Source organism: Porites lutea, chromosome 7, assembly GCF_958299795.1.
Source record: "Porites lutea chromosome 7, jaPorLute2.1, whole genome shotgun sequence".
In the NCBI taxonomy this organism is placed as follows: domain Eukaryota; kingdom Metazoa; phylum Cnidaria; class Anthozoa; order Scleractinia; family Poritidae; genus Porites; species Porites lutea.
This window is the reverse complement of record NC_133207.1, coordinates 17,976,027-17,998,387: the sequence shown is the minus strand read 5'-3', so window position 1 is coordinate 17,998,387 and position 22,361 is coordinate 17,976,027. Positions and strand designations below refer to the sequence as shown.

Below are 22,361 nucleotides of genomic sequence, written 5' to 3'. Positions count from 1 at the left end.
TTTCGCGCGCTAATCACGCAAAAACAAATTTGAAAAAGTTTTCGAGTTCAAAACTCAAAAAGTTTACTTTATTTACCCATTCCTTCGTCGGCTGAAACTTGGAAAATCGCTACAAAGAAGGTGTATACATTTTTCTTCGCTTAAGCTGACCGTTTAAGCGAGAAAAATCCGTATTTTGCAAAGCATCTTTTTGCAAAACGAGAACTGATTAGGCGTGCAAGACTTCGTGGACAAGATTTTGCGACTGGTAAGAATTTCTCTTTTAATCAGTGCCTTACAAAAAGTTTTGCGTTTTTTTCTCGGGAAAGTTATTTTATAAAAGCAATAGAAAACTTTTTTCCTGTGTTTGCATAGCCTGATATAAACACTCGAGGCGTTGGGAGAATTCTCGACAGTTATGCAAACCCTCGACTTCGTCTCGGGTTTGCATAACTGTCTCGAATTCTCCCAACCCCTCTCGTGTTTATATCAGGCTATACAAACACGGAAAACGTTTTCTATTGCTTAATTGTAAAGATAGTCAATAAGTTCATTGGTGCGTAGTGTGAAGGTCTCGTTGGTTGAACAAATGCGGCGGAGTCTAAGAGCTAGACTGAAAGGAATAGCAAGTTTGGTGTGTATGGCCGTTTTGGAAAATTCTCAAGTTCGGTGTTAATAGGGACAATATTGGACTACATACAGCTATTCAAAGAGTTAAAGATTCACTAAGCAATGCATGTATGGATTCTCTGGACGCGTATATATTTCTTTAATAATACCAATGCAAGTAAATTTTGAAGTTTTGGAATAGCTGTATCTCGTTGAATACCGGGCCCGATAAACGCCAAACTTGATTATTTTGCAGAGCCCGATGCGCTCTATGAGGGTTTCATGTTGACAATCCCATAATAAAATAACTTATACCCAATCTCCCTCGGTTTGAAATTAGGCTAGGTGGCTTAAAATCCAGAAATAAAAATAAACTTCCGCAATCATATGCAGATTCATGTCCTCGTGACCACTAATTATATTCGCGTGACAAATCATCGCATCCATGTCTGAAATGTCCACCATGTCTGTTTTAAGAATACCTCTATATCCTCGATAAGGATGTGAGAACGACGGGAATGCTTAATAGAAAAGGTGTAGTCGTTGTTTTAAAATGTCTGAGTTCGAATATAACAATTTACTGTTCCAAATAAGCCAAAGACTCGACAACATAAATGCTGGCAAGCAATTACTTGTGATATGCAGAGGAAAGTTGGCGGCTCACCGTGGCGAAGAAAATATCCCTACCTTTTCGTTGTTTGAAGAATTAGAAGAGAAAGGATTTCTGAGTCCCGATCGTCTAACGGTATTGAAGGCAATTTTAAAAGGCGTCGAGGAATGGGGTCCTCTTCAAAAGGTTGAAAAGTTTTCGTGCAAAAGAAAGGAATACAACAACTTGCTTGAGCAGATTATACGAGTCCTCGACGAGCTTAATAAATATAACAGAAGATAGAAGAGGGAGCATCCACGATGTTAGGTCATTGTTTAAGGAGTTAGAAAGCAACGACTGTCTTGGAATCGACTGCCTCGAAATCGTGAAGGAGATTTTGACCCAGACAGAAAAAACCGATCTGCTTAAGGAAGTGGAAGAGTTTGAGCAACGACAAAGTCGTGAAAATAACTTTGAAAGGCGAAAAGGTATTTCTTCATGCCGGTTGTGTTGCAAATTTTGTTTCTTCCCATCATAACTAGTTGTCGTATAAGAATTTAAGGCATGATAGCTGTGTTCTCGTCTGCACAAACCTGAGCCCCGTTATGGTTTCAAGTTAAAGTCTGAATTCCTAAGTTTCATTTCAGCACAAGCAGCTGCCATAGCATCGTCAGCTATCGACAAACTGGCGGGAGGTAAGATATTTTAAACATTTAGTTTCGCTCTATATATACTTTTCCCCGTTAGGCGGTCTCTACCAGTTTGGGGCTAAGAGATCCTTTCTCTAGAGGCATGCTAAATCTACAACAAGGGTTCACTAGTACCGTATTTAGTCGATTAACCGCACTGGGCGCTTATTAAATTTTTGAACCTTGAGAGTGGGCGCTTATTCGAGGTGGGCGCTTATTTGAGGCTGGGCGCTTATTAAATTTTCACCATTTTCAGCAATTAGTGCTGTATTTTTATTTTGCAACAAAACAGTAAATGCCAGTGACAAAACGCGAAGAAGTAACAAAGAAAGGTTTCTGTAAAATACTAGGAAGAACACTCCGTCTTCGGCGAAGTCTGTCATTTGTACTTATTCAATTTCAATTTCAATCTCATTTTCACTCAAGTGGGTAGGGTGGGGGTGGGCGCGTATTTGAAATTGATTGTGAGGGGGAGGGGGGGGGTGGGCGCTTATTCCGGGCTGGGCGCTTATTGACTTTTTTTGCCTTTAGAATGGGCGCTTATTCGAGGTGGGCGCTAATTCGAGGTTGGGCGCTTATTCGATTAAATACGGCATATACGAGTGTAAGGCGGGCTGGTCGAATAGTAAAGGTATCTCAGATATTCCTGTGCCCTCTAAGTCTAGGTCTAAGTCGGAGATGCAAGGTATGTTCGTTCGACTGTACTCTGATCTATCGGCTGATCAATCAGTTGTAACAGGCAGTTACCTAAAAGAGAGAAGAAATATTTAAAATAGATTTAGAGGAGGAGTATTGTTTTAAATTATAACGCCCTCGACATTAGATTACCATTGAACTTGGGTAGTCATAACCATACCCAGGAGTTACCTGGCAATATCTCTCTCTCTCTCTCTCTCTCTCTCTCTCGCCGTTGGAGACTAAAACAAAAAGAAATGTATTTTTCGTTGGTGAGGCAAGTCTGAATTTAATGTATCGAAGTTGTTCTATTGGATACTACGGCTCCACTTACTGTATAACTGAAAGACACGAGAAGACATAACGTATCAATTGTGGAAGAGAACAACCTCATGTTACTTGATTCTGAGATAGGGAGCACCCGCTATCGAAGTGTTTTGTTTCTCATCACGCCAAGGGCCAAACGGCTTCCTAATTATGCCCGGAGCTCAGTCTCTTATAGAAGTACAATTCTACACGCACTTGCCTTAAAAGGGCCAGAGTACAGTTGAACCTCCATACAACGGCCACCTTGGGGACAGAAAAAAGTGGCTGTTGTAGAGAGGTGGCCGTTACAGAGAGGTTTTAAACAAGAGTAAATGTATAGATTTTTTGTCCGCCGGGACGAAAAAAAGTGGCCGTTAGTGGAGGTTCGACTGTACCACCTTTTTTGCGCTTTCTAAAAGATTAAGAAAATTAATGTGACAATAAAATAAACAAGCTAAATCCTTCCCTCCCATGCCCTATGTAGTGCAATCCTGTACAGCCTGCCACATGGCTTGTGAGCGGTAAACCGGTCAGGCCCCGTTTATATGGAGAACAGTTGTACCGGGTAGAAAGATCACTCGCTTACTCGAGCTATCAAAGGCGAGCCAACTTTTCATACTGATTTTCTACAAAACGTGGCGAACCATTTATATTAAAAACAAAATCTTGGCTCGGCTAGGAGGGTGACCCGCCTAACCTGGACAGATTTTCGCTCAACGGGGCCTAAAATGTCAGTCACAGAGGGGAACAATTTGTTATTTTTTGAATGAAAGTGTCTCGAAAAATTTTGTTTAGGTAATAACAATCTTACAACCTCATACATCAGAACATTCTCCCATCTTGTCTTCGCCAGAAGCCCACCGCTTGATATAAATCCTGTAAGAGTTTCAATTTGTTCCTTATATTTTAGTTCTGAACATAAAAACAGTTCTTAAAGTCGTCGCAGGAGGCTTCACGATTGCTTCTAGCTTTGACTTGTTGATTCGTAACTCTTCGTACGATCAACTTATCACCGCCGTTAATACCTGTGTGCTGCCTGCTGGTGCTAATCTGATTCAAATGACCGAGGGGTGTGTGTGTCTGAAAGTTCAAGTAGAAAGTCTTGCAGCTCTTGAAACTCTGTGGCGTTTATACAAGGATGGGACGCTGAAAGCAACTTTGCAAGCCTTGTTGGTCACAGAAGAAATAATAGACCTTGCTAGCGGAGAACATGTCGAAGTAGTGGTAACCGTTGACGAACAAGAGTACGAGAAAGTCCGCAACAAGTTGGCTAATGAACCACAAGGTAAATACGTGCTTACGACTGAGTTTTCTCCTAGACGATCAAACACCAGCAACTGGCGTTGTCAGTAGCTGTTCGTTTATCCCTCTCACACATTTTGAACCAAGCTTAGTGATGGTCAGTTTCTGTGGTTACGAGATATGACGTCATAAGTAGTAGGTAGTCAAGCATTTTGGAGTGAAAATGCATGTTTTCTCGACTTCTTTCAACAATAAAAGTAAACTACGATAAAAGTAAAGATTGGGGATAAAACGATGCAAAATGCTTATTCATGAGTTATTTTACATGTCAAGAACAAAAAATCACCATTTCTCGTGGTTTTAACCTGATTTCTAATTCTTGGTAAAATTTAAGATGGCGGCCGTGACGGTGACCATTGTTGGTGACGTCACAGGCCTCCAGCAGCGCCATCACCCATAAAATGTGCCCCATCCTGTTGAGGATATCAAAGGCTTTCCACTAAAGACACTCTACTTCATGCTACTTGCTAAAATCGAAGTTCACGCATTTGAACTGCAGCTAACCATAACTCTTAAGACGCAAGTCTGTACAGTTAAATAAACTCTTAGGCAAAATTTCCACGGATTGTGGATTCCACAAGCAAAAATTTCCCGTATCCCGGAATCTAGATTCCCTTACATGGGGTAAAAAAATATGACGGTTACTGTCACATATTATTCGATTAACGAATTAAGTATTGCTTACTTGCTGATCTTGTTGTCTTGTCAGAAGATCCTGATGGCAAGGAAAAGAGGCGCCTTAAATACTTGGATCAGGAAAAATTCGACTACATTCAGAATTATTTAGAACAATCCAGAGAACAGACAAAGGATGTCGACTCACAAAGCGTGACGACAGAAACAAGTGACAGTGGGATGCAAGGGTCACATAGTGCGTCATCTGAAGGTCCTGAAGACGCCAGCGGTAAGTTATCAGCAAAAGATACATAGTTATAGACTACGTTCAAAATCAACAAACCGGGCCGTATCCAAGTTTTTTGTTCATGAGGGTCCAACTTATGCACCCAGCTAATAGTTTCCATCCTTTCACACCGTTACACATTAATTTCCACTAGGTTGAACCTTGCCGCCATGATACGCGCAGTATATGTGACATAATCCTACTCATTTAGTATCAAAAAATCCAAACCTCAGAGCAAAATTACGAATAGACACGAATATTTAGTTCGAACCACTCGGACTTCATCAGCGTTGTGAAGTGACAGGTTGTTGCTTAACAGAAAAGTTACGAATCCCCAAAAGAGGATTATAAATTGCTGCACAGTAGGTCCAGTACATCGTTGCGTCCTCTCTTGGGGGTTCGTAACGTAAACCGTAACGTTTTTGTTACGCAAACCGTTTTGGAATTATCGATACTAATAGAGTAGGTGAAAAACCTTTCTGGTAACATAATGCTACTCGCTAAGGACCGGGCTTTGAAACAATAATCCGTGTGTGTTAAGAGGTAAAATAACTTCGTCGAGATTTAATCAAGTTGATCAAATCCTAGAGTGAAAAGGCAACATGAAAAGCAAATTATATTTTTAAAATACGAAATGAAAGTAATCATAAGCGACGCTTCTTTCAGGTGTTATTTAACCCCTTATGCGCACTCCCTCTCTCCCAAGTATGGTATTTTGCTACAGAAACAGCTTAATCTTACGCAGACCTAACCTTTTCCAGGGTTTAAGATGGTTAAGTGCAGTCGTTCAGTAAAAAGTGATGCGAGAAACGCACGATGATGCACTCTTACTTTCGCGTTCCTTTCACTTACGCGTCAGCCCTACTATCTGAGAGCTTGGAGCAAAAAATTCAGACTGGGCCTTCCTGCGACCGGGGGGCCTTGGAAGCTCTCCCCCTCCATAATTTCAAAACCGCTCAATGAACATTTATTCCAACTTCTAGGCATAACCTGACTGACACATCGACGTCTTTTTAAGGTTGTATAGGTGAAATTATTGGCAAAATCCAAATCTCCCTCGAAGTACACATAAAGCGAAAAATAAGTGAATAGTACAGTGTCTGATAAAATCAAGAAGTTGGCTAACACATAAAGAATCTTTAGCACTAGCAGTGATGTCATTGTGGCGTCATTATATTACTTAAAAAAAGAAATGGAACCTTCCGCCATTTGGAATTATTGCATGTATTCCATTTTACTTAAAACTCTTATAAATCGTGGTGTTTTTCAAAGAAAAATTGACCTGAGTATAAAAGGATGCTTAAGAAGCAAAAAAATCTGCAAAATATGAAATTCAAAAAGAAAGTAAGACGGAATCCACCAGGAAATTGAGTAATTTTAGTTTTTGGTGGACAAAAACCTTGTACCAGAATAATTTAAAGCGTACTGCACTTTTTTTTTACATTTTTCAAAGGTTAAAGATGTAATTAGTCTCCTGTAATAACACCAAAGAAAATTTCTTATGGGAGCCGGCCGAGAAAATGAATGTCAAAGTTCACAAAATTAGATCTTACACATGAAATTTTCAGAATTTTTCCTCTTTTTTCACAATTCTTGTGAAATTTGATAGATAGATAGATAGATAGATAGATAGATAGATAGATAGATAGATAGATAGATAGATAGATAGATAGATAGATAGATAGATAGATAGATAGATAGATAGTTTATTAATAACCGATCTGCAACTAAAAGTTGAATTATACGATTATTTACAAAAAATTGAATATTGATAATTACATTAAAAAGACTACAAGTGATTTAAAACAGCAAATAAGGACACTATATATATGTTCTAAAAAAATATATAGAAGAGGTTTAAAAAAACCTACTAAAACCGTTCAAGCCTTAAGGGCGTTAAAGGTAATAAAACTACTACGAAACCTGTTCGTCTTAAAAGCTGGCTTAAACTTCCGCATATTTCTTAGGTTAAAGGTACATGTGTTGCGCGCAGGAAGAAGTTCATGGAGGTTGTTCTGTTCGTTCTGTAAAACATTCTTAAACAGTTTATCGACTAGTTCTTGGCGGCGGTCTGAAAGTTTAGTTAGGCCTGATTCAACCAAGGCCTCATTATATGAGCAAAGAGGAAAAGTGATGCGCATAGCCCGCTTTTGTACTCCGTCAAGTTCGTTGGAGAGGTACACGGGGAGGCCGTCATGAAAGACAGGACACGCGTACTCTGTGATCGGACGAATACAAGTGCAGAAAAACTGGACTAACTCACGGGTACCAAGACCAGAGCGTTTAAGCTGAGATAAGCTATACAAGCGCTTTTTAGCTTTCTTAATAATGGAGTCAATGTGACAATTCCAGTTCAAATCATTGGAGATGTTAAGGCCTAGTATTTTGGCACTAGTAACTAAATCAATAGGCATGCCATTAACAACAACTGGATCGAAAGAAGTAGGGTTGTTAGTGTTAAAATTTATAAGCAGTTCTTTGCATTACGTCTCGTTTAGTTGAAACTTATCCTCGGTCGCACGGCTTGCTAGGGTGTCAACAGCAACTTCGGAATGTGACTGTCTTGGTTCTTGCTTATCGTCTCCGAAATAGTGGTATCATCGACATACTTCTAGAGATCAGTGCCAGGAACATCCAGCTCGTTGATCATGATGACATTCATTTTCTAGGACTCGCATGAGAAATGTTCTTTGGTGTTATTACAGATGACTATACTTACATCTTTAGCCCTTGAAAAAATGTGAAAAAGAATGCAATATTCTTAAGATTATTCTGGTTCAAGGTTTTTGTCCACTGAGAATTATAAAACTACTCAGTTTCTCTGATCTCGGGCTAGAGACGGAAAGGCATCATATTGCGAGCTCGGATGTGGGCGGTGACGAGTCTCTGGCCTCAAAAAGTAGCTTATAGGAGTCAAAACTATTCGGCGAGAGCAAAATTGATGCTGATTTTTGACCAGGCCAGAGACTTAGTAAAAATTTTTATTGAAGGCCGGCGTCCATGTGTCCCTTTCAAAACGGCTCGTGTACATCCAGGATCTTGAATAAATCGACTGTGTCAGCAAAGTTTAGATGTGATGATTTATGTGGGGAAAACGAGAGTTATTGAGAGAGAGTAATTCGATAATGTTTCGCCCATATTAAGTGTGGAAACATTGTGTCTGGTTGGTTGTGGATAGTTTTATCATTGCCGCGAACGTGGTTAATTGTGTGATTTCCTGAAGTTGTTGACAGACAGATTTCAGGTATGTCGTGGCGCTCGTGTTATAAGAATATTGTTTACAAGCATGAAAACGCTTTGTGAGTGTGTAGTTGAAGTCATTTTGTCTTAGACAACCGATTGTGGGGTCAAGAAAGGTGGATTCTAGGTCTGTTTTAGTCGGGCATGTCGCTATGAGCCTCATAGTTTAAGAGACTGAAAGGTCGTTTTTTCTGTGCTTTTAAATGTTGTTGATTTCGTTACAAATCTGTCGCTTTTCCCAAGAGAAACTTTTCGTGTGTTGCCAGCGATTAATTCGTCCGTTTTAATCCCTAACTAGTGACTTTTAACTGCTTTTTATTGACCTCAAGGGTCAAATTGGTAAAACGCACTTGAAATTTCTTGAGGTATCTTTTATCAAATCCATACCTTTAAGTTCTTCTTTTTATGGTCAGTTTTACATAACTTCCAATTTGGTATGCAGGTTTCATAGGTAGAACAAGACACTGTGGGAGCGTACATTTGGGCGTCGGTGTACTACGTGCGCGTGAAGTTTTTTGTTTGTGTCGTAGGGATGTATGAGTAGTGCAGTAGTGTTGTGTATTTTAGGGGTTGGTTGAGATGCGTGAAGTGGAAGGCGTAAAGTTATATTGGACGTGAATTGGTAGGATAATGTTGTTTCTCGTAGAGTTTAATATGAGGTAACAAAAATGAATATTTTGTAAGGTAAAAGTGATTTTAGGTGTTGGAATGAGGTAGTTGTGGAAGTGCTAATTTGTTTATGAAGGGATAGTGTAGTTACAGTGTGCTGAAATGAAGAGGTGGTTGTGAATAGTCTTATCAATAGTCGAAAACGTACTTGTACTTGCAGTGAAACCCCGCCTTACGGCCACCTCGTTAATACAGTCACCCGTTAATACTTCCCTAATTTTTTGGGCCATTGGTGTCTGTATTAACGGGATTCCACTGTATTTTAAACGTTGTTAGGCTTTCTGTTAAGCAGTGTTGTTTGGTTATTTTTGATAATATTTGTATGGAAAGAACATGGATAAGGCCAAAAGTTCATTTAATATTGAGAATTGGATATGAAGATGTTGAGGAGAGGGGGAAGGGAGCTGAAATTGTGTGTGTGCTTGGGGGCTTTGGAAAATCGGTGAGGTCAAGGGGAGGGTGTAAAATTAAACCTGGCTAAAGAACTAAGTGACTGATTACATGAGCAGGGCTGGCTCGCTTTGCAGAGGTCCTGGCACCTTAGGTAAACGCAACAAAAATCCAAATAATCAAGTAATCACGCTTGCCGGGCGGCCCGGCGAATGAGCCAAGCGAGAAACAGGACAGCAGGTAACACAATGTTCATGCGTATTGCTGCGCCGGCTCATGTAATCAGACCCTTACTCAATCTCGACCCCAGAGCTCTTTTGCTCATGCCGACCTGGGATGAAGAGCTCTGGGGAACCCTGGAGCAAGATTGTCTCTGATTGGTTTCAGCAAAAACAATAAAAGCGTTTCTAATTGGTCCATTCAAGTTCGCACGATCGGAGAGCGGTTGAACGCACGGCGTGTCTGGCATGTGAGCGAGTTTTTCCCTAGGAATGTTGAAGTAAACACACCCGGCCGATGGACTGCTTCGGCCGATTCTTGTTTTCAGCGATTCAAAACTACATTTGCACGACTAATTGGGCAGAATAACTGGATTCCCCAATTTTCAAATAAAATGCATTAGCTTTATATCGGAAATTGACCAAGAAAAAGATTTGAATGAGAGAAATAAAATATTAATACACCGACATCTTTGCCAGATATAATTTAAGAAGCATGACACATTACTGATTTTTCTTCGACTTCCACCTTATCATATTCACACGAAGAAGCTGAGTATGAAGTTGAAAGTTGCCCGAAAAATAGACTTGCAAGAGAAAAGTAAACAGAAAAGTGAATCGTTCCCTAAAGTGATGCATGTGCAATGTGACTAGATATTCAAAGTTGTATAGTATCTTCCTTTCCCCACTATATCGCATTTCAATGTTCATGAACAAATATAAACAATTAAAAGGACACGATAAATTCATATTTTCGAAAGTTTATTGGAATTGCCATGCGTTTTTTCTTAACAAGCCATTCGGGTTTCACTTACCGCCACGTGAAATAGTCCACGCAAGTCTAAAATTTGTAAACGTTAAACGGTATTTTTTTCACAAGAGCCTTGGATACCTCAAAATTTTTCAAGGGCTCCGTTAATTTCTTCTAAGCAGTTCTTATTCTGAAGCAGTACAAAGCTTTTGCGACGAAGTAGATATGGAAGAAGCAAAAAATTTGGTTGGATAAAAGAGCATGCGCTGTGGGGCCCAATTAGCCAGATTTTGGCTACGCTGGCGCAGAGTTTCCCAGAGCTTACGCTAACAATCAGCGTAAGCACTGGGGTCGAGATTGGCCCTTACTGTGAGTTGTTTTCTTCACCCAGTTTGCACGTGAAAACTTTGGAATTTGCTGCGTTCTTGTTTTGGGTATGAGAGTTAAAAATAGAACGCACGTTTTGCACGTGAAGATGTTGGACTCTTCCCCTTTTACGGTTCCACCGTGAAGGAATGCATCTTGGGTACGAGTTCATTTTGCTCAAAAAGATTTTAAGAAATCACTTCCTTTCCGAAAATATGCAATGAGATTATGCATCATTCAATGTTATCCTTAATTATCTTACACACGAGATCATGGAATTTTGCGTGACATCTTCCTTGGCGCGCAACAACTGAGAGCAAATACATTGTCAAAGTCTTGGCAATAAGCCAAACCATTTACACCGTGTGCTGCGAGGACGATTATTTTCCAAACGGAAAATTTAAACTATTTAATAGTTTGTTTCACTCAGTGTACCTTGTTTTTCCAAAAAGTTTGTTTTCTTTTGCCGATTTGTTTGGCGTGCGTTGTCTGTGGGTCGTATTTAACGAAGATAAATGCTGTGTTATGACACAGCGCGCGGCAGACATTCGCGTCGCTTGGCTTGTTTACGTTCGCACGCATTGCGTGCCTATTGCCACTTTGAATCAAAACTAGCGAACTCGACTACTCTTTTTGGGCGAAGCCCAAATAATAAGCTGCACCACTGAATACTCTTATTGTGTTTTTTTTCTTCAGGAAATAAGAACCTATTTAAGAACCTAAACAGCCTTAACTTGTGCTAACTATCAATTATATAAGAACCTGTTTAGGCTAACTTGGAAAAATCCAGTTGATTAGTCGCAAGGTTTAACTGTATAATAATTCAATAAGCAAAAATAGAAATACAACCTATTTGTTAGGAAAAATTCAAATTTTTTAAAACATAGCTGTCAAAACTCGGTTGCCATAGTAACGTTAATGTTGACGTACACTTCACGGTGACTTAAAAATGTTCCCAATTGAATTTTAGGAAAAGGTGGTCACAGCCTAAACGGTTTTGAAGTTATACAACTTTTTAGTGCGGGGAGGGGAAGACCTCAAAAGCCCCCCTTCGGATCTGAATAGCGTTGATGCTTAAGCTAATCGCCCAGAATTTCTATGAAAGGTCAGTAAACTCTCAAAAGATGATGAAGATGATCTGTTTTAGGGAAAAGAAACGACGAATTCGATTGATAAATTAGTACAGCACCCCCGAGACCAACACATCGTCCCCAGGCTAGGGCTCTCTTTTAGACTACTCGGTATCTGCTCTATAAAATTAACATTCCTTGTTTAATATATAAATACCAATGAAATACATGTACCAGGTTAAAATGATGTCTTCACACGTAAGACACGCAAATATCCCCTCGGGCAAAGATCACCGTTGCTATGGCTAAATAACTTTTCGCAGAAAAAAGAAATGCTTTTGTATCTCATTGGTGCTTATATAACAAATAGAACGTTACTTGGCCGCTTGGAGATGCAAAGTGTTGAAAAATGTTTAACTTGTTTCAACACTTGAAGAGAAATTTCTTATCGATTCGTATCCCCGCGTGATGTCATCTATTTACTGAATGATTTTAACCAAAGTTAACAGGGTGTTCGCTTTAATTTCAAGATTCCACTTTCAAACTATGCTTAAAAGATGTAAGTGACCAAGTGACGACAGAATTGACCTCCAGACTCCAAAGTGACCCAGTTGCTCTGGAGAGGTTCTACCGATCCTTTGGTCTTGATCCTGGGAAATTACGTACTAGAGGATTGTCCGACATTAAAGAGTTATTTCCTGACACTCCTGTCAAGATGTTGAAAGATGTTTGTGAGGCGTTGCAGCTGTATGACCTTGTTGAGTTGTTGGACAAAGTAACAAAACCAAGGGCACTTCGACCTGCTCTTCCCCTGAGGGAAATAGAAAAGTTGCCGAGAGCCAATAACCGTCCTATCAAGATTTTCACGAAAGCGGAGGTATTGATTATCAATTGCTCTGGAGAAGGCGGCGTAGATTGTGGTGCTGAAAACTTTGGTTCCTTTTTTAAAGTTTTGAACACGCAGAACCAAGTAACTACATTAACAGCAAAGTCCTCCGGGAATTTGAGCCAGCAACTGGATAAGTTAAGGGAAAGTAAAATGACTAAAGATAGCGACATTGTGGAAGCAAAAAGAAGGGGAGAAAGGTTACAACACAGTCTGGAAAAGAAAATCCCATTTAGTTGGTTTAACCCACAACGAGTGAGGATAGCTTCTGGAGAAAAATTTTACCCGGAGCCCGATGAAGAAGTCTTGAACATATTCTACAAAGAGGAGGCAGAAATGAAAAAAGAACTAGGAGAGATGATGGAAAAAACAAAGCGGTTGACAAAAGAAATAATTTCGATAAACGACGAGATAAAAGAGAAAAAGGGAGAACTGAAGAAAGAGAATGAGAAATTCAAAATGACTGTTTCAACCCAAATTGACAAATGGATAGAACAGGCACATGACAAGGGTAGGTTAACGCTAATAGTTGCCATGGCCCTCTTGACCAGTAAATCGGATAACAAAAAACCTTTCTTTTCTTTTTTTTTTTGCTGTACTTAAGGGTCAATACTATGGGTAGGAAAACTGTGGTATTCAAACTGAATGCTTAATCGGCTGTTGAGGCCGTTTGGAGCTCTGTCTTCTCTATGCCTCTTCTTGGCTGTGTCAGATATATTAAGAATTGACAGCAGATATCTAGACATAAATGAAATAACTAAAGGCGGGGAACACGTTATGAGTCAATTCAGCTGCTTTTTAAAATATTTTGCTAACGTCATAAGAATGAGGCCTGTAAACATGTGCGGCTCCAGGTTTACTAGTGGTCTAGTGCCCTAGCGTGCGCGAGGTTGTTGTCTGAACTATAGAACATAATTAACCTGTTGTTACAATACTTTTTCAACATTTTTTTTCCTTTCCGACAGTTTATTGGTGATATAGCCAGCGTCGACATTGCTACCAAAGTGATAATGGTGAAGGCCGCTGTAATGCCATTTTTATAAAGCCTGATGTTGTAGGTGGGGTTACACTAGCCATTTTATATATCGAAAAATGGCTGTTGCCCAAGGGAAAGCAACTTATCCGTGTGACCGATTTCACCAAGATGAAATTGCCTCGGTGGAATTTCCATGGATACGTCAAAAGGAAAAAAAAAGAATTATGCACCAGTTAATGTAATTCCCAGCGCACTTCCCCTCCCCAAAACCGGGAATAGATGGGGAGTTGTACTAGGCTGGACAAAGTGAGTAAATGTTCTCGCGCCCGGAACAATATTTCGTGCCAATGTCTTCGCTTGTCCCTGTCTACCACAGAAATGGGGGAACTGCAAGGGGTAACAGACTGCACACCTTCACTGCCGCAAAACCTTTGAATACCTTTTATATAAGACCTCCTTCAGAGAGTTCAAAATCATTTTCTATAATCACTGTGATCTAAGGTATCTTCTTTTAAAAGTCTCTACAGTTAACGGTTCACGCCATCTCCGAACACAATGTTTAGCTAAACAGAGCTTGAAGTCTGAATATATTCTTTTTTGGAGAGTTATTTTTTTTGTATTTTATCACGCTCTTTTTGTGTGGTTCCACTGGCACAGCTGGGCATTCTCTGGCAAAAACATGACGGAGAACTGTTAAGGGTAACAGGCTGCACATGTATAACGGTGTGAAACCGCGTCTTTATTAACCTTTTCTGTTTTGCCACTTGTTAGAGCTTTGAGCTGTGTATGTGTTTTTTTTAAGAGAGAGACTTACGAAACCGCAAAATCAAATCTCATCCAAGCCCCCGTGTAGCTGGGCACTGTTGATCGTCACACATTGGCCTTGTCCCCCCCTTAAGTCCCCTCATTGCCCGGGTTGGGGGGTGGAGATTTACATTGACTGGTAAATTGTCCATGACAGTCCCCGAGGTAAATTCTATGAGTTAGGAAGAGCCTAAAGAATTCAACTAAATCACGACAAACTGAAATGCACCATGGTGTAGAAATCAGGTGTTGTGTACATGCTTAGTCGGTGTTTTTATGTTCAATTAATTCAAAGTCTTCAAAGGCGCCTTGAAGAGGTTGGTGTTGCAAAGCTCGCAAGTGTTCCAGAATTCAGTCCTTATGAAGTCGTTGCAACCTTTTTTTAAAACCCGTACTTTTAGTCTCGAAATTAAGGAGTGAATCGCTCTCGCTAAAGGGTAAAATTAAAAATTGTCGAAACCGTTTACGATTTGTGTCGGCCTTCGATGTTTACAACGACGTTTCCGGTGAAACCGCCTTCAGGTTTTTTGTTCCCTTGGGCAACACTTTAGCGCTTACTATCTGCAAAAATGAAAGTGATAAAAACCCAGTGCAAACCCAACTCAAGCTATTTCCCTATGATGAGAAGCTTTAGGGAAAAGTGTAGTGTAACCGTACCTAATGCCATTTTAATTTTAGCGCAGCGTTTTAGAATCTCGCTTTGTCCCCAGGGCAGTAACTTCATAACTATCATTGGTGAAACTAGTCTTTGATCTTCGTAGTTTTTGAGAAGTGTGATTTTATTTTCTCTTTTCAGGTAAACAATCGGCTCTCTTTGTCATATTAGTTGTGAATAGATTCGATCTTCACCCTTATGTCGACTTTCCGGAATGCAAAACATCGATAGAGGAATGTTTGAAGGAGAAGTTGTCTCTCATTCCAAACACGAAGTTAGTGATAATCAGTGCGTTGTCAAAGATAATGAAAATGCAAGATATTCCTCCCGAAACTCTTCAGGTGCATTTGCAAAGGCGGAATGGACTTGGCGCGATGCTAGAGCATCTGAACAAGCGCTACCAGTCATTGGACCTAATTGCAGTAATGATGGAATTGAAAAGGACTGTTTTAGTACCTTACGACCGTCTTCATACTCTTTTTGACTATGAAGATGACGTTGACGACTGGTATTATCAAAGTCAAGAAATCGTTCAAATTCACGAAAACTTGTCTTGTCTTCCAAGACTTCAGAAAATGGAACAAATATTGGAGAAAAGTGATCCTTAAAGTACATTTGAAGTTAAATTTTATCAGCGGACACTATCAAATCCGCCGTGATTCTTCCTGTTGATACTGGATCTAAAAGGGCTTCCTTAATCATGTACACAATTGTGAAAGTGGTTCTCAACATCAGTTGCACCTCTGAGGTAAACGCACATGTTCACCCGCACTTCCTAACTATTGGTTTACTGCTAGTTATAGGACCTGTCCTATTAATTACGATTCTCTCTCCCGGCGGGCACACAAGTGCTGAGCATGCGTACTTAGGGAGCAATTTGACAGTGCTTTATTGTTGACTGTCATAGGCAATGTAAACAAACGACAATATCTTAAACATCTATACATAAAAATTGTACGGAAATGAGCATAAATCCTGTTCATATCGCAATTCGGTAAATTAAAGCCTAACATAGTTTGAACAAAGGTGTTTTGTGACATAATCGAGATACTTTTGAAAGCTATTTAATTTTTTAATTTCAAAAACTGTTTGTTACAATTCGGTTATGAAATTGTTTGTTCAATAATGAGGGTTACTAATTGTAAACAGTGTGCAAATTCAAACGGAAATCCAATGACTGGATTTTGCCTAAACCTAATAGTTTCAAAATTTTAAGCTTCTTTTCAATCATCCATGTTACCATGACAATGATTCAATTCTCTCTTTTTACGAAGAGAAAATCATTTTCTCTTGTTTTTAGCTAATAAATTTCATTTCTTATAAATTTATTTTGTAGGTGCCAAATTTGAGTATTATACCGACAGTGAGTCTCAAATAACAACCCCAACCCTAACCCTAACCTAACCCTAACCCTTAATTTGTGTACGAATCATTAATCTGTCATCGTCAGTTTGGCGGATGGAAATAAATGTTGACCTTATTAGCGTGGGTCCAAACGTAATTACTTTGTTTATTAGTATACTCCAACAAAAATCTTGCGAAAAAGCCTTTTAATATTCAACATTTGTAAACTTCCGTAATATTGATTAGTTTAATTTTCTACCTGATATTATTTTGTATCCGTCGCCGTAATTTTTATGCCATCTTCGAAAAACTGTAATTGAGGAGGCCTAATTAACATAAGCTCTATAGTTTCCTTTAGGCCTCCTCGCCATTTCTTCCTACACTTTTTTTTGGCATCTTTTTGTAATTATTGTAATCGTGTGGCAAATAAATAAATACAAATACAAAATACCGGAAATTGTCAAGTCGAGACGCTCTTTTCAAATTTATATCATAATCCTGCAAAACAACGTATTTTTACTGTTCTTGCTTAGCAAACACAACAACCAGTAACCAGTTTCGTGTGAAAACAGAATAACCCTTTGGCCTTGCCTCATGAAACCCAATGGCCGCAAAGTACAAAACAGTCATTAGCCGAAAACGCGAATAACTTATTAACGGATACTATCCTTTAATGTATATAATGATTATATAACATCTGTCAAAAAGCTCAACGGATAATTGCTACCGAAGCTTCTGATCAGCTCTCTGTTTACAAAACATTTCGAAGTTCATTCAAGACGCCTGGCGGTATATGATTTGCGAAAAAGTCGCGTGTCGAGCTTCAAAACTTCTTTGAATACCGGTAATTGTAACCGGTGCGCTTGCCTGTGAATGTCGGCGTTGCAGATGGCAAGAATCACCTCGAATCGCCGCTTAGTCTTTGGAAAAATCCAGTGTACAAAACCTTAAAAAAAGCTATTACAGTTGGTTCCAGTTCGGGTTTCAACGTGACGTTCCCATTTTGATCTTCCAAAGCTTATACCAATAGAAAACTTCTCCTTTGATGCTGCATCATGGTTGTTTCTTACCAATGCACGTCAATAAGTTACTCATTACGGCTCAGCCAATCAGGAATTTGCGGACGCCAGCGTCCGCAGAAATGAACAAAAGGGTGTTATTAGCAGGCGTCTCGTCTCCCTTTTTCCCTTTCTCCCAATTCCCTACCCCGTTCAATGCCTGCTACGCAGGCTAACCCCAATGAATGGTAACGATCCGCAACGTATGGAACTGTGTTCAGCCACCTTGAGGTGGCTCGATACAGTTTTTCAGGGTCAATACCTCCCAAGTATTAGTATAAACTACGTCGCTATAAACAAAGATTTGGAAAAATTGCCACCACAGTTGGATTAGATAAAGATGAAAATTTGTTATGATCAAGGTTGTAATGACATTGGAGTTGTCATAGCAACGAAATGACGCCATTACCTATTTTACTTGGAACCGTATTTCTCGGCACTGGGAACTGTTCTTCCAAAATCGTTCACGGGAACTTTTTCCTCCAATAGCCTCCTTTGATGCTCGTGAAGTTTGAGCGGATTCTGTAAGAGCGTTTTCGAGACATTTGGGATGAAGTTTAATCGGTGAGAAATACAGTAAGAAATGAACAATCTGTCTGTAAAAAACGAAGAGCTTTTGACATGCAATTTCACATCATAGTAGTTTCAATCTTTTCAAAAACGTTTGTGAAAGATCATAGAGATAGCTCCAGCCGCTCCCACACGTTTTTAAAAGGATTGAAACTACTATGAGGTGAAGTTGAATGTAAAAAGCGCTTCGTTTTCTATAGATAACGGCCGAACATCAAGATTGCTCATTTTTACCGTACTGACTTGCCATTACTGAAACTTCACCCCGAAATATCTCGATAACGCTCTTACAGATTTCGCTTAAACTTCACGAACATCCAGGCGGTTATTGGACGAAAAATCTCCCGTGAACGATTTTGGAAGAACAGTTCCTTAAGTGCCGAGAATTACTGCTGCAAGTAAAATAGGTAATGGCGCCGTTTCGTTGCTATGACAACTCGGACGTCATTGCAACCCTGATCCTAACAAGTTTTCATCTTTATCTACAATACACTAGTGGTGGCAATATTTCCAAATCTTTGTTTATGTGCGACGTAATTTTTGCTCAAACTTGGGAGTATTGATTGTACTGCTAGCTGCGAGTCGCCAAGGTTTCAAATACTGCACATGGTTTATTTCGTCCAAAATGTACAGAAATACAGAAGATATGAAGAATTCGAAATCTACGTAGAGATATTAACAGGAACTACAATCAGTCAAGAAATGTTAAAACAAACCGTAAATAAGAATAATATTCACGTACCCGTTGGTGTCTCTCAAGTTTCGCAACTAGTAGCAATGATCTTACTAATCAACGATTGTTACGTCATGTCATTAGTCGTGATTATATTACGCATGAATTTCGTGTTATACCGAAACACTCCCCCGCCACTCGAAAAGGAAAGTTACATTAAAAATACAAAATTTATTTCAAGTCCAGTTTCAGAAAAATTAGTAGTAGTTCAATTTTTTGTGTCTTTATCTTCTTCCTTTGGTATCAAAACAACCAATTTGTTTACTGCTCGTTCAACGGTAACGAAACCTCTGCCATGGTACTCGTTGACAGCTTCTCCTGGTTTTGGATTTTTGTACTGCACTTGAACTTTCCTTACTCTACCATCTCCTCCAGGAAAGGCTTTAAGCACAGTCCCAAGCTTCCATTGTCCCCTTATCTGGTTTGCGTCTTGGATAAGCACTACATCGCCTTCACGAAGATTTCGCTGTGAAGTGTGCCACTTTGGCTGAATAAGTAAACTTGGAAAATAATCTCTGGTCCACTTCTTCCAGAAATAGCTCACGATACTTTGAACGAATTCAAATCTACGGCGGAAATCTGAAGTCTCTCTAAAGGGTCCGCTTGGTACTCTTGATGTCGCTCTTCCTAGCAATAAATCATTGGGACAGAGGTACGTTCCATCATGAGGTGAGGTAGGGTGTCTTCCGATTGGTCTTTCATTTACAAGATTTGCCGCTTCAAAGCAAACAGTTTGCAGTTCGGAAAATGTCAAAACATGATCACTGATTGCTGCTGTTATTGCTCGTTTTATGGATTTGACCAAAGCTTCAGAAACTCCGTTTTGCCATGGTGCATCAGCTGGCGCAAAATCCCATTTGAATCCTTCCATCACGCCAAATGTTTTGAGTTCCTCTTGGTTCCAACCCTTAACTACATTTTTTAGTTCTTCGTTTGCGGCGACCAGTTGAGGGCCATTGTCTGAATAAAGTTTGGAGGGGAAACCTCTAATTGATACAAATCTTCTGAGGACCATGAGAAATTTTTCAGTGCTGTAATTCGCGGCTAGATCTACGTGAACGGCACGGGTAGCCAAGCAGTTAAATATCACACCATATGTCGTCCCAATAGTTCTTTTCTTCACCTCGTCTTTAATTTTGAACGGACCAAAGAGATCAATAGCTGTGCAGCTCCATGCAGGTGATGGCTTCAGTCTTTCCACCGGTAACTTTCCCATAATCTGTTCGCTTAATCTCTTGTCTAATTTCTTGCATATCACGCAGTTGTATCGGATGGATTTCACCATTTTCAATAGTTTAATTATCCAGAACTTCGTGCGTATTTTACTGGACGTGGAGAGTACACCGAGATGTCCTTGTCTGTGGATATGTTCAGCATAGAGACGGGAAAATCTATGATCATAGGGCAACAGGATTACTTCATTTTTATTGTGACTCATCTCAATCCATCTTTCACCTCGTCCTCCAACCATGTATATTCCTTGCTCATTTTTTCTAGGGCATAGACGTTTGTATTTCCCTTTTTTAATGTCTGCGTGCATATTTCTTTGTGCTTCCATAATCCAGAAATGTTCCGCCTTTGTTACATCAAGAGGGATGAGTGGTTTTACTGCGTTTTTGAATGAAGGTTTTGGTGTTCTTTGGTACAGTAATAATACACGGGCTGTCACTCTTAATAGTTTGTCAAAATTTGGGTATCTTTCTATGTTAAGTCTCGAGGCAAGTGTGTCTGTATTATTGATTTGGCAGGTCTGCGTTATATTGTACGCTACTTTGACTTGGTCAGGAAGTTGTTCTTTGGTCAAAGCTTTGTTAATTGGCCATTCACTTTCGGGTAATTCAAGAAAATCGGGTCCCCTTTGCCAAATACTTTCTGAGTTTAGGTCATTTGGTTTTTTGCCGCGAGTTAGCCAGTCTGCGATGTTGTTTTTGCTTTCTGTCCAATACCAATCATCAGGGTTGGTGTTCTGTTGTATCTCCCCTACTCGGGTTGCTGCAAAGGTATTAAATCCATATGATTCCTTTTGAATCATGTTGTGTACTATTTGAGAGTCCACGAGGTGATAACACTTCTGAAGCTTATATCTGCAATGTCGTTCTAGAAATGCTTTCAGTCTTGAGTTTAATACAGCCCCACAGAGTTCGATTCTGTCAATTGATAATCTTTTTATTGGCGCGAGTCGGTTTTTTGATAGTATAAGTCTGCATTTGAATTGTCCGTTGTTGAGCTTCCATCTGTAATATGCACATGCCCCATATGCATGGCTGGATCCGTCGCTAAAGATAATTAATATTGGATCATCTATCGCATTCTCTGGCATTAAACATCGTTTGAATTTAACGTCGTTCATCTCCAGTAGATCTTGGCAGAATTGTTTCCAGTCTCGAGTGTACTTGTCCGGAATAGGGTCGTCCCAGTTAAGCTTCTCGTCCATTCCCCATAACTGTCTCAGTAGAATCTTTGCCCTGACTGTGAAAGGTCCAGCTAATCCGAGAGGATCATAAATGCTGTTTACCTGGGATAAAATTATTCTTTTGGTAGGATTATCTGCATCGATTTCTCCCAGCTTATTTGCATTTGATTGGATACGGGACTTCTTTTTTCCTTTAGCAGTGGTTCTCAACTGAACTTTATACTCGAAGTCGTCTTTAATGGGGTTCCAAACAACTCCTAACACTTTTTCTGTTTGTGATGACACGTCAGTAGGTATTGTCAAGGTCTTGGAGGGTTCTTCACTATCATGGGTGAAGATCCACTCTTTCATTTTAAAACTTCCTTCGTTAAGTAAACTTTCAATATCTTGGGTGAGGTTCTTCGCTTGTTCTTTATCAGCCACACTCTCTATTACGTCGTCCATATAAGTGTTTTCTTCGATTACTTTCGCAGCTTTAGGATATTTGTGTTGTCCCATTTCAGCTGTTTTTCGTAATGCAACAGTGGCGATCGTACCTGATGGTTTATCGCCGAACGAAACTCGTTGTATAACGTACGTATCTGGTGGTCGTTTAATGTTCATGTCTCTCCATAAAAATCTAAGAGTGTGATGGTCAATTGTCTTTGTCTTTACTGTGTGGTACATTTTCTTTATGTCACCAATCAGTGCAATCTTATTTTCTCTGAATCTTATGAGTATTCCCAAGAGGTCGTTGAGAAGGTGCGGTCCTTTCGCCCAGTAGTCGTTTAGGGCATGTCCCATGTAGCGTGCACTACTATTGAATACAATTCTTACTGGCGTCGATTTGGAATCTGGTTTCAAGACTTCATGGTGCGAGATATAGTGAATTGGTCCTTTATATTCTTTTAACTCTTTAAGGGTTAGTTTTCTTGCGACCTCTCTATCAACCATATCTTCAATTTGTTTTTGATAGACTTCAGCGTGTATTCTAGTTTGTCCTCGATTAGTTTTAGTTCTTTTTCTTCCTTGATTGTGAAGTTTTTACTTCCCAGTGAGCACTTCCCGCATTTCCATCCACCACAGCGAGGTCTACATTCTATTCCAAGGTTTTCTATATTATAGAAATCTTCAATTCTGGCGATTGCGGTATTAACTTTTATTTGGTGGAGTTGGTGGCTTGTGGATT

At 39.7% G+C, this 22,361-nt stretch overlaps 2 protein-coding genes across 4 annotated transcripts; one reads left to right on the top strand and one right to left on the bottom strand.

The window, feature by feature from the left end:
* The first annotated feature begins 1,025 nt into the window (after positions 1–1,025).
* On the top strand, positions 1,026–16,403 carry LOC140943594 (uncharacterized). Of its 3 annotated transcripts, XM_073392705.1 has the most exons (7): positions 1,026–1,665; positions 1,825–1,872; positions 3,758–4,132; positions 4,859–5,053; positions 12,285–13,151; positions 13,606–13,653; positions 15,217–15,318. In XM_073392705.1, exons 3-6 carry the CDS (start codon positions 3,907–3,909, stop codon positions 13,614–13,616), a joined length of 1,299 nt encoding a protein of 432 aa, XP_073248806.1. In that variant the 5' UTR covers positions 1,026–1,665; positions 1,825–1,872; positions 3,758–3,906; the 3' UTR covers positions 13,617–13,653; positions 15,217–15,318. The 3 variants fall into 3 exon arrangements, with proteins under 3 accessions (XP_073248806.1, XP_073248805.1, XP_073248804.1); XM_073392704.1 differs by lacking the exon at positions 13,606–13,653 and having other exon boundaries at positions 4,862–5,053; positions 15,217–16,403; XM_073392703.1 differs by lacking the exon at positions 13,606–13,653 and having other exon boundaries at positions 15,217–16,403.
* Positions 16,404–18,988: 2,585 nt separating this feature from the next.
* On the bottom strand, positions 18,989–21,976 carry LOC140944533 (uncharacterized). The gene has a single exon (XM_073393658.1). The coding sequence runs from the start codon at positions 21,974–21,976 to the stop codon at positions 18,989–18,991; it is 2,988 nt and encodes a 995-aa protein (XP_073249759.1).
* Positions 21,977–22,361: the final 385 nt, after the last annotated feature.